Source organism: Periplaneta americana, chromosome 7, assembly GCF_040183065.1.
Source record: "Periplaneta americana isolate PAMFEO1 chromosome 7, P.americana_PAMFEO1_priV1, whole genome shotgun sequence".
Classification (NCBI taxonomy): Eukaryota; Metazoa; Arthropoda; class Insecta; order Blattodea; family Blattidae; genus Periplaneta; species Periplaneta americana.
Genome location: NC_091123.1, coordinates 126,785,069 through 126,802,565, shown reverse-complemented (window position 1 = coordinate 126,802,565; position 17,497 = coordinate 126,785,069). Strand labels below are relative to the sequence as shown.

The 17,497-nt window shown below is 35.0% G+C and overlaps 1 protein-coding gene across 8 annotated transcripts in view; it reads right to left on the bottom strand.

Annotated features, from left to right (window-relative positions):
- Positions 1-17,497, bottom strand: part of LOC138703439 (PHD finger protein 20-like protein 1) — a 142,739-nt gene that overhangs the window by 77,327 nt on the left and 47,915 nt on the right. For all 8 annotated transcript variants that reach the window (XM_069831298.1, XM_069831303.1, XM_069831301.1 and 5 more), the window contains exon 6: positions 2,201-2,292. In XM_069831298.1, the coding sequence (XP_069687399.1) occupies positions 2,201-2,292 (92 nt within the window). The remainder of the gene's footprint in view (positions 1-2,200; positions 2,293-17,497) is intronic.

Below are 17,497 nucleotides of genomic sequence, written 5' to 3'. Positions count from 1 at the left end.
TTTTATTTTCGTAAAGAGGTCATTTAATATTGCAGAATCACTGTACATCACTAATTTTATTACATACTTAAAAAATTAGTATGAAATAGACAATGGGACTCAAACGAGTTGACTTGGGTTAATAAATTTTGACACATGTTAGCAACCCGAGTTAACTCGGGATAATAAGGGAAGTGGTTAATCCATGGAAACTCAGATCATCATAGCAATGTATAAAATGTGCTGTGCATCGCGGTGTTACTGGAAACTATGTATCAGCTCATGGGTCAAAATTCTTTACATAATTATGTCGAAAAAAAGAGCATAAGCTGTTGTCGTTATTGTCATATTTAATAATAATAATAATAATAATAATAATAATAATACAGCAACAACATATTTCATCTAGTCCAGGAATATGTATCAGGTTTTCCAATAAGAGTGTCCTACTATTAACATATAGCCTAACTTCTGTATTTATGAAGCTATAACAGTCATATTTTTCCCATGGTTTTACTTGTAGTTGACAAATAAATATGGAATGCTATATCATTATACAACACGTAGAAATCATTAAAATTTATTATCAAAATGGGTCATCCGTTCGCCAAGCATTTCGGGCATTACATGAAGTGTACAGTGTGTGTGTGTGTGTGTGTGTGTGAGATTATCCCTGCTAGAGAACATTGGACATTCAATCGAAAAATTTAAGGCAACTGATTCTGTCGCAAATCAAACAATGCCTGTACGTGAACGACGCAAACACTCCAATGAAAACGTAGTCACTGGTTGTGAGAGTGTATGCGAAAATCCACGGAAATCAATTTTTCAGCAAGCACAAGAATGGGTCTTTCACCAACCACAACTTGGCAGATTTTGAATCTGAACTCGAAGTTATACCCTTACAAAATTGTTTTAACTCATGACCATAGATTGTGCCATGTATTCTCTGCTTGGGCTATGGAACAATTAGAAGTTGACCCTGGTTTTAGCCGAAAAATCATCTTTAGCAACAAGGCCCATTTTTTGGATGAATGGTTTCACTAACAAACAAAACTGCCGCTTTTGAAGCAATGAGAATTCAATGGAGATTCAAGAAGGGTCACTTCATCTCCAAAAGGTTACTGTTTGATGTGGATGATTGGCCCATATTTTTTTCAAGATGAACAGGGAAAGGTTCTGACTGTCAATGGAGAAAGATATAGATATGTAATTTAGTGCCACTTGATTACTTCTTATGGGGCAATGGGGTTATGTTAAATAATGGGTTTACGCCAACAAGCCAGAAACAGTTAATGACCTAAGGAGCAATATCACGCACGTTATTCGTGAAATTGAGCCTGGGTTATGTCGTCTGTCATTGAAAATTGAAAGACCTGTATACACGCAACCCAACAAAGTCGCAGCAGCCATTCCATATGCAATGACATTAAGTGTACCGGTACTTGAAAATGATAATGATAATGATAATAATAATAATAATAATAATAATAAAAATAAAAATAATAAAGTAAATAAACATTCATTTATACAATTTGTTTAATTTTAAAAGCATAACACTCTTATTGGAAGACACTTTAGAATATAATGTAAAAAAATTAATATTACATAGGCTATATTGAGTAGATGTCCACATTTAAACACAATAGTACATAATGTCCAAAATCAGACATAATTAAATAAGTACCAGTAACATAAATCACAAAGAACAAGCCTTGAAACATACACTAACCACAAAATAGCACTAGTTTTATATTAAAAATAAAAAATATTTAAAAGTAAGACAAGCCAATGGCAAATGAAGAGAAACCATTGTAGAATCAATAGCATGTGTATATTAATACCAAACTTAATTTTAACAGAAGGCACAATTTTCCATATCCTTCACAAAATTTATAACCTCTACATTTGCCCTTGCAAACTTGTGAATTTATTATTTCCATGATAAGAGAAAAAAAAGTAAGGTTAAAAGGGATTTTAATAATATTGCAATCGAATTCATCAACTGGACTACAAAACTGTTTAAAAAACACAATAAGAATAATGAATTAAAATAAATACATAATTTCTAGGAAAAAACAAGTATCTTTTACTAACAATTATAACCATAAAATTTAAAATAACATATATATGAAAATTATTAATAAATTCTAACACACAATTTATAACCAAAACACAAGTTAAATAACATAAAAACATAACATAAAAATTCCGAACTTACCTCACTATCGAATTCTTCATTCTCAAGTTTTGCCATTTTCATTCCTTTAATATTTTTGGTAAATCCATCAAAGAACAACACTTCATATCTATCTGCAAGGAATAACACACAACCAAATCAATAAAGAGAATACAATCATCCTAAACAATTGAAAATCACTCAAATCCATTGTTCACCAAAAACAATACCTGTGTTTTGATCTTAACTGGCAGTAGAGACAAAAACAAACGAAGAAAAAAATTAAAAGAAATAAAAAAAAAAACAAATCAGATATTAAAATAAATCAACATAATACTCTTATTACTAATAATATTTGTAGGAAAATGCATTAATTATAACCTATCGAGACCAGACAACATTTTATGACGACTTTCATAATACCAATTTTATTATATATATATATATATATATATATATATATATATATATATATATATATATAATTTTATTTATTTTAGTTTCTTCCTGTAATCACTACAGGTTGCCATCGACAAAGAGTACCATGATACAATAGAGTAAATGCCTTGAGGCTTAGTGATACATCATTGTTAGAGTGAAAAATAAATAAATAAATAAATAAATAAATAAAAAAATATAAAAGGTACAGCAAAATGTCAGAATTAGTATCTGTATCTAAAATAGGAGCATCAAGTTCATTTAAATTTATTTATTCTTCCATTTTCATTCCTTTAATATTTTTGGTAAATCCATCAAAGAACAACACTTCATATCTATCTGCAAGGAATAACACACAACCAAACCAATAAAGAGAATACAATCAACCTAAACAATTGAAAATCACTCAAATGTATTGTTCATCAAAAACAATACCTGTGTTTTGATCTTAATTGGCGTAGAGACAAAAACAAAAGAAGAAAAAAATTAAAGGAAATAAAAACAAATCAGATATTCAAATAAATCAACATAATACTCTTATTACTAATAATATTTGTAGGAAAATGCATTAATTATAATCTATAGAGACCAGACAACATTTTATGATGACCTTCATAATACCAATTAAACAAATAAGCTACAGCAAAATGTCAGAATTAGTATCTGTATCTAAAATAGGAGCATCAGGTTCACTTAAATTTATTATTCTGGTGATTAAGGCCATCAGATCTTTTTCACTCCACCAGAAATAGCCTACATAAATAATAAGAGAAAAAATCAAACCATGAATATAAAGCAAAACCACAACAAAATACAGTCTACAGTCATGTAATTTGTAAAATGTATGTTTAATTAAGATTTTTGACCAAACGAGTTGGCTCAGATGGTAATGTTTGAGACTCTCACTCAGGAGGTGCCAGGTTCAAACCCCATGGCCGGCCAATCTGACTGGAGTTCTTTCATGGTTTCTCTCAGTCACAGACCTATCTGTAATATACGGCAATGGGTACAGGGAGCCACTAATGTAGCTCAGTTGGCTGAGGTGTTTGCTTGCCGATGCACTCAGGTATGGAATCAATTCCTGCTTGGGTTTTTCCGAGGTTTTCTCCCAACCATAAAGATGTTAGGTAATCTTTGGTGAATTCTCGGCATCATCTTGCCAAATAACATCTTGGTATCACCAATCTCATTGATGCTAAATAACCGAGTAGTTGATACAGCGTCGTTAAATGACCAACTAAAAAAATAGAAACAGGAACTCAACAATAGTAAAAACGACGTACTGATATACTCAAAGATTCTATAGTCCCGTCGCTCTAATTTCTGGCAGCCAATCGCGTTGTAGGTCGGCTACATTTAAACATGTGTGTCTTGTGATTCGCTTATGAAGACGTTATTCATTTCTTAAGGCTCGATAAATACTTAATATAATCGCCCGCCATTTTGGCTCTTTCGTTGGCATTCGCAGAAAACACACGAAGACGTTAATTGCTGCTCAATTATTTGCTGAATTACAGTGTGTTTGATTTATTATCATAGGAGCTATGACATGATAATGTTTAACAGTGTGGCAAATAGATTCCTCATATGGTAGCTCGGCAATGAAAGAACAAAAATGGCGAACTATACTACCTACCTAGACTTTATAGAGCCTTCACTTCTTAAGACGTAAGCAAAGAGAAGGAGTCACGCCAGGAATAACAGCATCGCGACTATAACACGTGATATGACCACAGATGTTAAAGGATGTATAAATAAACTTAACAAAGAAAAAAAATTAAGACACTTATACTAAGGAATTGATGTAATCAACACTTCTCATTTTGATCATCATTCATTGTTCTGCCCAAAGGCAGATCTTTCACTGCAAACCCAGCTTTCTCCAATCTTCCCTATTTTCTGCCTTGTATGTGTGTGTGTGTCTATATATATATATATATATATATATATATATATATATATATATATATACACATATACAAATCATGTAATTTTATTTTATCATTCAGCAACATTCATTTTAAATGTCCATGTTCATATACAATCTAGTTCTAAATGTTTTAATATGTACTCAACATGTATCTTAGGCATAATGTTTCCATGTTTTCATATTCTTTTATTGTTACGTGTTCTGAAGATGGCAGTTTATGCCGAAAATGTTTAATACTGTAAATGTTGTAATATTTTGCTAATTATAGCATTGTGATTTTAATAAGCAATTTATCCTTCGAAGAGGTGGGAAAACGCAAATATCTTGGAGCAATAGTAACAAAGATAATTGACACTTGGGAGGAAATTAAACACAGAATAAACATGGAAAATGCCTGTTAACACACGCACGCACGCACGCACGCACGCACGCACGCACACACATACATTTTATTATATCACGTGAACATCTAAGCTTTCCAATGGATTTATGAAACTGCCTTCCCGCTATTATCACCTGCACTATGATTTTAGAAGTTTTTTTTCCTTCGATATTTAACAATGCTGTATCAACTACTAGGTTATACAGCATCAATAGAATTGATATTTGTGAGTTGCTATTTGACGAGATGAGGCCGAGGCTTCACCACATATTACCTGACATTCGCCTTATGGCTGGGAAAAACCTAGGAAAAAACACAACCAGGTAATTAGCCCAAGCGCAACTTCACATCGGCAGACAAGCACCTCAACCGACTGAGCTATGCCGGTGGCTTTCAGACATAGTATCAGTAGGTACTGATTAATGGAGAAATTTCGTTTAAGTGACGAAAAAAAGAGAACAGAGGTATTAACTGAGAGCTATGAGATGTGTAAATAAAGTAATGAGACTGATTTTTTTTCAACTGTTTTATTCCAACAACATTACAATTGAGCATTGTATCCTTCAAAGTAATTGTCTTGGGAAGCCACACAGCACTGGAGATGGTTCTTCTACTCCTTATAGCTGTGCTGGAACTCGGATACTGGAATACCCTTCAGCTGGTCGGTTACGGCTGTTTGAATGTTGCACAGGGCTCCAAAACGACGTCCCTTGAGGTGTGTTTTCAATCTCGGGAACAGGAAAAGTCTCATGGACTCAAGTCAGGGGAATAAGGAGTCTGAGGAGTTATAGGAATGTTCTCACTGGCCAAAAAACGGTTTACTGAAATTGCTGTGTGACAAAGCGCATTGTCGTGATGAAACACCCAGTTGTTTTTTATGTTTGGTCTTATATGCACGACCCTTTTGTGAAGTCTTCCAAGAATCTCTCGGTAAAATGTTGATTAACCCATTGGCATGGCTATCAAAAAAGCACATCAGCATGTTTTCGATCTTTGATTTGCTCATTCGTGCTTTTTTTGGTCTTGGAGAGCTTGGAGTGTGTCATTCCATGCTCTGGCACTTGGCTTCCTGATTGTACTCAAACACCCAAGTGTCATCACAAGTAATGACATGATCCAGAAAATGAGGATCATTTTCAACAGATTCCAAAAAGTCAATGCACATATCCTTCCCCATGTCCTTTTGGTCCTGCATGAGGTTTCTCAAAACCAGTTTTGAGCAGATTTTTCTCATCCCCAATTCATTGGTCAAGATCTGATGAACAGTGTTGTGACTCAAATTCAACTCTGCTCCAATCATTCTGTCAACCGATGATCTGCATGCACAAGATCCCGGACTCTGTCGACATTTGCATCAGTTTTTGCAACTGTCTTTCGCTGCGAGGTTATCTTCAATTGACTCTCTTCCATCTGCAGATGCCTTAAACCACCGAAACACCTAGGCCCTTGACAAAACATTGTCTCCGTAGACCTGCCGAAGTTTTGCAAATATTTCCATTACACTGTGTCCAAGTCTGAAGCAAAACTTGATCACACACCGTTGCTCAAGATTCGTGACACTTATTGTCAGAATGCACAAGCAAAACCTGCTTCATTTACACGCACTACGGACAACCAATGTGACTAGCAAGGTCCAACTCGCACTGATGGTGTATCACATGTTCACCTGCCTCCCCTCCAAGTCCCACGTCATCAGTGATGCCCAATCGAACATTACACGACCAGTCTCATTACTTTATTTACACACCTCATAAGCTGGTACTCAGAGACTAGTTCTCGAAGTCAATGTATTGTTCAGCAAAGCAGGTAGAAGAGTCACCAAGTTCTGTGCATACCACAAAATTATATAAAATAGTAATAGAACTTCTATCATTTCACATGAAAAAGTCCTCTTGGTTTTGGGTAACAAACATGTAGAAAGTACGTACAGGCAAACAGTCACTACATACTGTAATTAAGAGGCACTGTATGTGCATTTTAATCATTATAGCATAGACTGGATGTTAGAGAAGCTCCAGTCAGAAGTCAAACAGAAGGTTCAGTATTTAATTGAAACAAATATGGTGACCTATGAAACTAACTTCATAATAATCATTTCTCAGTAAATTGTGTAAGTTTTCATAACACCAAATTTTGTATGATTAAGTTTCAGTTTTGATATACAAAATTAAGAACCAACTTAACTGCTCAAGTAGTATATTAGGGCCTACACAATTGTTCTGGATATGTGCACCGTATTATTTGGGGCTGTTGTTATGTAAACAAGTATCGTACAGGGAATCATTTCAATATTAATATTGTGAGCTACAACCAAATTTAACAAAAGTGTTCACTTTTACAAACAAAAATGAATACTAATTTTCATAAAATAATACTGAATACCAACGAAATACAAATGTTAGGTCAGTAAATCACACACACTTCTGTGCAAAATATTTCATACATACAACCTTTGTCCCAAAAGTTTGTGAACTGAATTTTCACATGTAAATTATCCCCCGTAAAATGTACCATATTTGCAAAGGTTTCAATGATGAATGAGCAAATGTCGACACATTTTACCTGTTTCATTTGGCCCAGCAGAGTTGAGAATGATACAGGTGCATAGTATGTTATTTATTGTATTTACCAGAATGTAAGATGGTTTTTTTCCCCGAATTTTCGAATCCAAAAATCTGGGTTGCCTTAAAATCGCAGATTAAGGAACATCATTACATCTACTCAAAGTCAAGCCAGGCTGCTGAGTAAAAGATTGCTGTCGTTAACAATAGCTACATAATTATGCAGCTGAAAATAAAATTTATATCACAAATCTACAAGATAATTTTGGTACAAAATATAAGAGAAATATTATGTCTACACACTCCATTATTATAGTCATCTCTATTTCTTTCTTTGCTAGCATCTCAGTTTCGTAAGTCAGGAAGCTATATGCAAATGATAACTTCAGGATCATAAAAATTAAAATCCAAATATGATAAAGTATAAATGTACCTTCTAAGACAAAACATCCGTGATACAGTGAAATCAGCATGTGGAAATCATATCGAAATTTGTCCATAAAGAATTTTTTAGACAGCTATTCCTAGTGGTAGACAAGCATGCTAAAAATTTGCTATTATACAGTAGTGTGCGAAAAGTACTTTTAATACTGACTTTCAACTATTTACACCAATTGTTAATAGTTTCCCATCAGATGTTACACAACAGCAATCACAGCCAAATTATAAAGCTGTTCAAACAACTGCAAATCTTCTTTTAAAAATGACTGTTTTTGGTTAAGAAACGTACAGAAATTAAATCAATTGCATCAACAACTATTTTATTGATAACTATATGAAATAATTAACTAAATATATTTATAAAAAAAATAGGGGCACCTGGGTTTGAGCTGTGGACCTCAAAATCTACAATCTAATGCTACCATGGAGCTATAACACAGCCCAGATCTGTTAGCATTCCACTTTTACAGTGAGCACAGTGGAGAAGTTGTAAGAAATGTCTCTATACTAGCACGAATGAATGGCTATCTAAAAGAAATTATGTTAAAAATGATGCCATTCTGTTCATAAGGCTTCCTTCACTCGGCCTACAGCCTTGTTTCGCAAACATCCCTACTCACAAAATAAAATATGAAAACACTTGCATCATAAATAAGTATTTCCATGATTCTATTGCTTTATAAATTAATATAATGCTACATAAAACAACCTGTGTTTGGGAAACTGACTAATACCAAAGCAGAAAGACAAGATAAAATAAGCAGCACCTAAGTTTTATTTATTTACAGCACTACTTTGCAATTAGTTAACACTTAAAATAGGAAATTAAAGCTTTGTATCCATTCTTTCTGCAGTCAAGATTACACCCAGTGACATTCAATTTCAAAAAGATGTATTTACAAGGCATATCAATGTGTTAGAGAAAAACAAGCTTGGGTATCCATGAAACCTTGCAACAGAGACCAACTACCTTACAACACAAGGTCTGCTCAGAACATATTACAGAGATTTAATGTGTAACACTTTTATTAAGCCGCCAATGCTTATCTAATACAATAGTCATTTACATGAGTGAGATTTCTACATGAACGTTTTCGATACTATTTTGTGTATCATCTTCAGATGCATTATAATTATAAATTAGCAATTAGATTTGTAAGTGATTGAAAACCTAGCCATTGGAATGTGTGTTCTGTGAACTTCCATTATGTGGTTAAGTGTGTGACACATTTATGGATGTCACTGGTACGTATGTGTACTAGTAATTAGTGCTAATAGTTATACTAAGCTAACTTAATATCAATCAATTTCTAAAATGCAATATAAGACTTATAGTATAACAACAATATAAAAACAATATAAAAAAACTCTTATAAAAGAACACTTGTTTAGTCTCTTTTGTTGTTTTGTCATTTGAGTTCTTCAGTGTCTTGCCATTGAATGGGGCTATTATAACTGTTCTCTCTTCGTTTTTATTTAAAACTGTAATGACGACGTTAAGAACTTCATAATAATAAAATGCTGAATCATTATGTAAGAAGCAATTTGTGGAGCACTTGTTTAAATCACTTAGTTTGTTATGAAGTGGGGTAACTTACGGATTATTATTTTCACTTTTGCACTGTGTGTTGTTGTTGTATCAAAACTTTATCTACTTTTTACTTATCAAGTAACCACTTGTTGACATTACCATTTTGAACTTCAACAGGTATAGCTCCCTATGAAGCTGACTTGAATAATTTCAAGGGAAAAATTGTTCTGGAGCCGGGTAACGAATCCGGGACCTTTGGTTGAGTGTGCCAATTCTCTACCAATTGAGCTACTCAGGAACTATACCAAACACTGACTCAATTTTTCCCTTTATATACACATATCTCAAGTGGGCTGACAAATACAAAGTATCACTTACAATGAGTCACAGGCCATGGTTTTAAAAGCACATAAGGCTATAAATGAGCACATAATCTCACCTGTAGACTATATGAGATCCCAGGGGTTGTATATTTATTACATTACACTGACAATCACTGGCAGAAGTAAGAACCTGCCATGAGTTCATAACGTACCAAACTCTCATTGGATGGCATAACTGCCACATGTTACGGTACCACAAGCTGGTACGTTCTGATCAAGATTTTATAAATTTGCTTTAAGGGACATAATTTCTTGTGTCAGAACAAAAGGAAGTAAGCAACATAACATGGATTTTCAGGTTATGGTTGATTCATATGCTGCATCCTACAGAGAGAGGCAGTGAAAAGTTATCGTACTATGCAGGGAAATCAGGTAACAGATTGCCTGCAATACATTGCTCGACTCACAGGTAAGCTGTAGCAGCGGGCAGACATTCGGTTTCATTATGGTAGGCCTAAATTATTAGTTAAGAGTTACCTAATGAATGAATGAAGTTGAAAACTGATGTAGATCTTACCTTTCATCAAAGCAGCTGTTGAAAATGATGTCCAGCATTCTCGATACAAACATTGCATTGTGTTATAAAATTCTGAAACACTCATATCTTAGCCCCTGAAATTTCAGATATCACTCGTCTGATTTCATTCTTAAGGGCTTCAAGAGTGTGTGGATAGTTCTTGTACATTTTCTGTTTTAAAGTTCTCCCCCTCCCTCCAACAGAAAATTTATGCGGGCAACTGGATCCTGTTGTGTTGGCTGATGAACCACTAACACTTTGTAAGAATGAAAGTGTAGCATTTTCATTCCCCATAATGCCGATCTTTGTGAAATACCATATTCCTGCACCAATTGGCGTGAAGATTTCCTAGGGCTGGTTTCAATTCTTGCTTGAATATCTGCAAGCTTCTCCTCTGTTAATACCCTCTTCTGTGGTTCTCTCTTTTTGTTTAAAACAGAACCTGTTTCTCGCCATTTTCTGAATAACTTGGTTATATTTTGTCTCGAAGGTATTGCAGTGTCATGGAACTGACGTAGAAACTTGCAGATGGTACTGTCATATGATTTCTTCTTTAGAAGAAATGTCTCAAATAGAAATTTAGGTTGTGCAATATACATCACCATACTGATAGCGAACACAAATAATGTTCAATAACAATGTAGTAATGCAACACCACTCGGGAATTTTAAGCCTACCATAATGAAACTGAATGCCTGTCTGCGCTGCTACACCTTACCAATGCGTCGAGCAATGGATTGCAGACAATCTGTTCCTCAACGTCCCCTGTATAGTGAGGTAACTTTTCATTGCCTCTCTCTCTGTATTTTAATGCCTGTTTTGATGTTGGTACCCCTGAATTCCAGGGAAGGATATTTGCATTTATATTTCCATATTCAAAGGAAGTAAGTTATAACACTGTATGCAAAGTGGAACATTCATTTCACCAAACTGGTATCTCAAAATGGAGATTTTGGACTTACTTCCTTCTGGCTTCTGAGGTAAGATTTGTGTTAAGAAATAAACATTCCTTAATCATGTTAGTGTTTCTGTTAAAGGATAACTTAATGATCCATTGTAGAATGAATGAGAGACAGACAGACAGAGCTTCAAGACAGAGGTTCAGTCACTCTTTGTTTTTGTTATGTAAGCAACTTAAGGTAAAATCTTGTAGGAGTTGGTAAGAAGTGCTTTGGGATAGGGATCTGTGTCTTCGTGACAACTAAAAACAACAGATCCCAATCCAAATCAAGTTTCCCAGCTCTGATACATAGGAAGTAATGGAGATTTGTAATTGGAGCCTGTATACTACTACATATCTGAAAAACATCTACAAATATCATATTGATAGTAATGGAAAGAGTATAATTTCAAAACGTTTTCCTATTAATCTAAATTCTAAATTCCAATATTAATACTACATTTTTTTATTTTTATAGGGACAGCTCGGCCTCCAAGCTTTTAATTATGAGCCATGACTGTGTATAATAAATTTCTGCTTCAAAATTTGAAGAAAAACTAAGTTCACGAAATCCTAAAAATGAATCATAATAAAAAAAAAACACCAAATAGTACTGTTTCATATCAGTGCATGTAAGAGGCATATATGCATTTTCTTACATAAATCCTTAAGTATCAAAACTCAGTCTGTAACAGAACTAAATTCTGGCCCCTGTAAAATTCTGTTACGGAGAAGTTTTATTATGTATTTACAAATTCTGATCATGTGTTAAGTCTTTCAGTGAAAGTGCAAATAATATTAAATACATAAATTTGACTTCAGCAAGAACACTCACAGATAACCTACAAATAAATGGAAATAAGACATAATTGTTAAAATTGAATTCCTATTGTGATAATCCTCCTTAAAGCACAATTTCCGATATCCTAATGCTTAACACATTTTTTAATTAATACTGAAAACATCAAAGTATTACTCATAAGATAAAGAAATAATGAAGACCAGATAACAAAAGTAAGATGAATATTTGAATTTTAAGTATGACTCAAAGTATATTACTGCTTAATCAACAAGTCAGACACGTTTAATAAGGAGTTCTTAATAACAGTGCTTAAAAGTAAATCAAGAAGAAGAATACAATAATAGTAATGGAGTACTGGCACGCACAGTACAAGCACAACTCTTCTACACTTCATTCTTATAGTTGAAATTGTCAGTTAATTTCTTTAATGAATCCATGCACAATGTGAATACACTTGATAAAAATGTATCAGTCATATAATTCTATGCCAAAATATACAAACAAAAGGGAATTTTGAAAAGTTAATTTTCTGATACAGAAACAAACAATATATTCAAATATTATTTCTATTTGAATATACAGAGTGAAACATAAGTAAAGTAATTAATTTCAGGGGGTTATTCTTTGAAATATTTCAAACAAAAAAGTTTAATACAATTTTGCTCATTTTTGCTTCTTTTCCGAGATAAAAACTGTTTTATATAAAACATTTCATAGCGTGTTTTGGGAAAGTCATTGACTTAATTTCCAACATGATCAGTCAATTCAAGAGAGGATGTATTATGATAATAAATTATTGAAATAATTTTAGTTTTGTCCTCTAAGTATGCAGAAATTTGATACAAACAAATGTACTGTATATAAAATGACAATTTGGAATGTATCGTTAATTATAATTAGTATGTACAAAACTTTTAAAAAAAGTTCCCATTAATTCATTACTTCTACTTTAGAAAATCATAAACTGAACTCAGCGACTTCATTAACTGTTTCATTCTGTTAATATATAATTTCATTATCTAACAAGCAAATGTTCTGATGTGGGCAGATAAAAACGTTAATTTTTTTTCTTCCACCATGTTAATAATGTCAAATTTTGGCCACTCGACCGCAATTATGAGGACTGTAAAAAAAATAAGTTTGTCAGGGGCCGTTAACAGAAAAAGAACACAATTTCATTGGACAAATTTATTGAAACAGGCACACCAATTGTTGAGCTATTTTTCAACATATTTTCCATCGGAATTCAGACATTTCTCATATCATGGGATCGAGAGAGAGAGGCGCAGACGCAGTCAAATGCTGGTTCCGATCTGAGGTGGCCGACTTCTACAACACAAAAATTGATTCCATGGTATGACAAATGTCTCAATTCCAGGGGGGATATGTTGCCAAATAGCGCAACAATATTGCTGTATCTGTTTCAATAAATATTTCCATGCAATTGTGCTTTTTTCTAGAAACAGCCCTAGGGAAAATCACTTTCTGGACAGCCTCGTAATTGCGGTCAAGTGGCCAAAATTTGTATAAGCACTTCTTTTGACATTATTAACATGGTGGAAGAAAAAAATAACTTTATCTGCCCCTATCAGAACGTTTGCTTGTAAGCCTAAACTATCCTTCAACATAAGAGGAAGTCCATTTATATGTTCTCCATTCACAGTCTGTCAATGAGATTTCACTCAGTTATAATTTCTTCCTTCCATTTCAAAACTGAATTAGTCTTGAGTTTTACCAAACTTAAATTTTCCCACTAAGTTTCTTACAGATAAATGACATTCAATTTCGCGAATCACCTTGACTCAATCCTCCAACACTAGTACACCTCTCATTTTACTGAACATGTTTTTACTCATAACAACTTTACACAAGGCTAGAAGAAATGAAATGCAAATATCGTATAGGTAGTCAGACCCTGAAGGCCATGTGCAGTGGTCAGAATCCTTAACAACAATCTCTTTCTGCTATAAATTCCCACATTCTTAGAGAATAAAGGATCGGGGACATTCAGCACAAATAGTTAACAATGCTATCAAATTTCATTTTAACCCTGAAAGATAAAAAGAGTACTCTTATCAAGTTCTCAGAAATTATTTAATGCTTTAAACTATTTTATTGTAAAATTATAACATTGTACTTCGAATCTGAAAATTGGCCTCTTAAAGGAGTGATTCTTAAATGGCAGTAGGAGTACATTTGTTTTATGGGTTTTACATCAGTTCTAAAAAAAATCACTCTAACAGAATGGTCTTCCAAAGAGATTAAAAAAAAAAAAATGTCAACAGTCAAAATAAAAAAAAAAAAGTGAGAATACATCATTTAACTTTGGCTACCTTGTCTGCCAAGTTAACTCTGTGGAAGCATATCTGCCTCCAGACTAGCCAGTCTGGGTTCGATTCCCAGTGAGGCCAGAAATTTTTATTTTAAATTTTCTACCTCGGAACTAGGAGTGGTTGTGCACAACTTCTGATCACTACATTGTACACCAATATACCTGAGTTAAATTTAAAATCTCTCCGCAGTGCATATGACAACAAGATATATGTCACTGTTGATAGTAATTCGTCTATCAGACAGGGACGATAAGCCTGGCAGTCCCCTTATGCTCAACAGAAGTAGGGTACATACTGGCACCAGGTTTCCCCTTCTCACTTCCTTATGTTCATCATCAGCCTCAGCCTTTCCACACATTACATTTGCACGTACACTCACCCAAGTACACGACATAACTCTCCACAGATATACATCATGCACAGCGTGGCCCGTCCAAGTAATGTGTAACTTGAAAATTCTGCAGTCACAACTGGCCTACGTCTATGTTCATGATACAAACGGAGTGGGCTATGGAAATTCAGCTCTCCTTGGCAACGGTTTTGTTGTGAATTGTTTTGTATCTTTCTGACAAGAAATAAAAACTGTTCTTGAGTTTCACTTACTCAGTATATTGTATTTAGCTACAATATTGGTGACCCTGACGTGATATGAACATGCACGAAGATACAGACCAAAGTTCTTTACCAACTAGTAGTAGTGGTGACAGAGTCGTTGTGTGTGCACAACATATTGAGAAGCCTCCTCCATTCTACAAGGACGATTCAGATCTATGGTTTGCAGTGGTGGAAAATGCTCTCAGTTTCGCAGGGATTACTCGAGATCAAGCAAAATTCCAATATATAGTAAGTAACGCTGATCATACGTTTATTCCAATTATAGCTGATTTAATTAAATCCCCACCAGCCACGAGCAGGTATGACACTATTAAAACACGTATCATTGCCGCTTTTGCTGAACCACTCAACAAAAGACTCAATAGATTATTGAGCGGCATACCTATAGGAGAGAAACGACCGTCCCACTATCTACAAGAGCTCAGAAGTTTAGCTTCCGGTCATTTAGGTGAAGAAGTCCTCAAGTCACTGTTCCTAGCACATTTAGCACCCACTATTAGAATGTCCTTGCTTTGCAGAGAAGAGGATAGTTTGGACAAGCTAGCATTTTTAGCTGATAAGATGCAGGAGACGAACGTAACAACTCAAATGTTACTAGCTCGGCAAGAACCCTTTACATTATCGACTATTGTTGACGAGGTTACGGAATTGAAAAGCAAAGTAGACGAGTTATGCAAATTGTCAAAGTACCAATCTCCTCATCTTAAAAATAACGGCGGGTCGACATCCGATACCCAGCGAAGTAAACTTTACAAACAGAAGAAAGATAAAGTTTGCTACTATCATTTTAAGTTTGGAGCTAACGAGAGACGATGTGTACAGCCTTGTTGCTGGAGCTTAGAGAAAAATTCGGAAAACTAGTGACGTCGTCTGGAGTCAAGGCGGTCCATGACGAGAGATTTAAAAATCGTCTCATTGTTACAGACAAGATTAATCACTTGAACTTTCTCGTTGACACGGGAGCTGATTTATCTGTTCTTCCCCGTTCTAAGGCAAACTTCATTGGTAAGCAACCAGCTGATTTCAAACTATATGCAGCGAATGGGTCAGTCATAGATACCTATGGCGAGAGGCTCATTACACTGGACCTTAATCTAGGACGCCAATACCCATGGAAGTTCACAATTGCTAACATTTCTCAGCCTATACTTGGAGCTGATTTTTTGAAACACTATGACATTCTAGTTAATCTCAAGCAGCGAAAGCTTACAGACCCTTCAACAGCCAGAGCTACAATTGGCAAGTTAACCACAGTTACTTTGTCAACCTTTTCTACGATAGCTAGCGGAAAATACGAGCTGTTATTGCGAGAATTTATTGACATAACTAAGGTTCCGCCATTTATTGGTCAAGCAAAACATGGTGTGGAACATCACATCAAAACGAAGGGCTCACCTATCAAAGAACGTGCTCGACGTCTTACATCTGAGAGGCTTAAGGTCGCTAAAGCGGAGTTTGATTATATGCTATCTCAAGGTATCTGTACTCCCTCGAGCAGTCCCTGGGCTAGTCCTCTTCATCTCGTTTCTAAAAAGAACGGAGGATGGAGACCCTGTGGGGATTACCGTCGTTTAAATGCTACAACTATCCCTGATAAGTATCCAGTTCCTCATATACATGACGTAACTTAACGGCTAAATGGTTGTACCATTTTCAGTACTCTTGACCTTACCAGAGCCTATCACCAAGTACCCATAGCTCCAGACGATCGCGCCAAGACAGCAGTAATAACGCCCTTTGGTCTTTTCGAATTCAACGTATGACCTTTGGATTACATAATGCTGCGCAGACTATGCAACATGGACTTGACTTCTGCACGTGTTACATCAATGACTTATTGATAGCATCGAAAGACGAGGAACAGCATGAACAGCATCTTCGTCTTGTTTTCCAGAGGTTGCGTGAACATGGACTTCCTATTAACTTATTCAAGTGTTCTTTCGGCGTCAATGAAGTTAACTACTTAGGCTACACAATCAATAAACATGGTGTTAGGCCGCTTGAAGATCGTATTAAGGCAATTGCAGACTACACCAAGCCTAAGACCATTGCCGACTTGCGCAAGTTTCTCGGTATTATTAATTTTTACAGGCGTTTCCTCCACAATGCGGCGCAGATACAAACCCCCTACATATTCATCTTCACGGTGCAAAAAAGAATGACAAGCGTCTTATTACGTGGAATAGAGAGGCTGAAGAAGCATTTGAACTATGCAAACAATTAGCAAAAGCAACTCTCTTAGTTCACCCACGGGACAATGCTACTCTAGCTCTTCGCACGGATCCTTCTGATCTTTCTTCTGGCGCTGTGCTCGAGCAGTACAATTTCAGTCGTTGGGAACCTTTGGGTTTTTTTCTCTAAGACGCATACCAATGCGGAAATTAAATACAGCACATATGATCGTGAACTGTTGGCAATTTACAAAAGTCTTAAGTATTTTCGTTGTATGGTTGAAGGACGAAGACT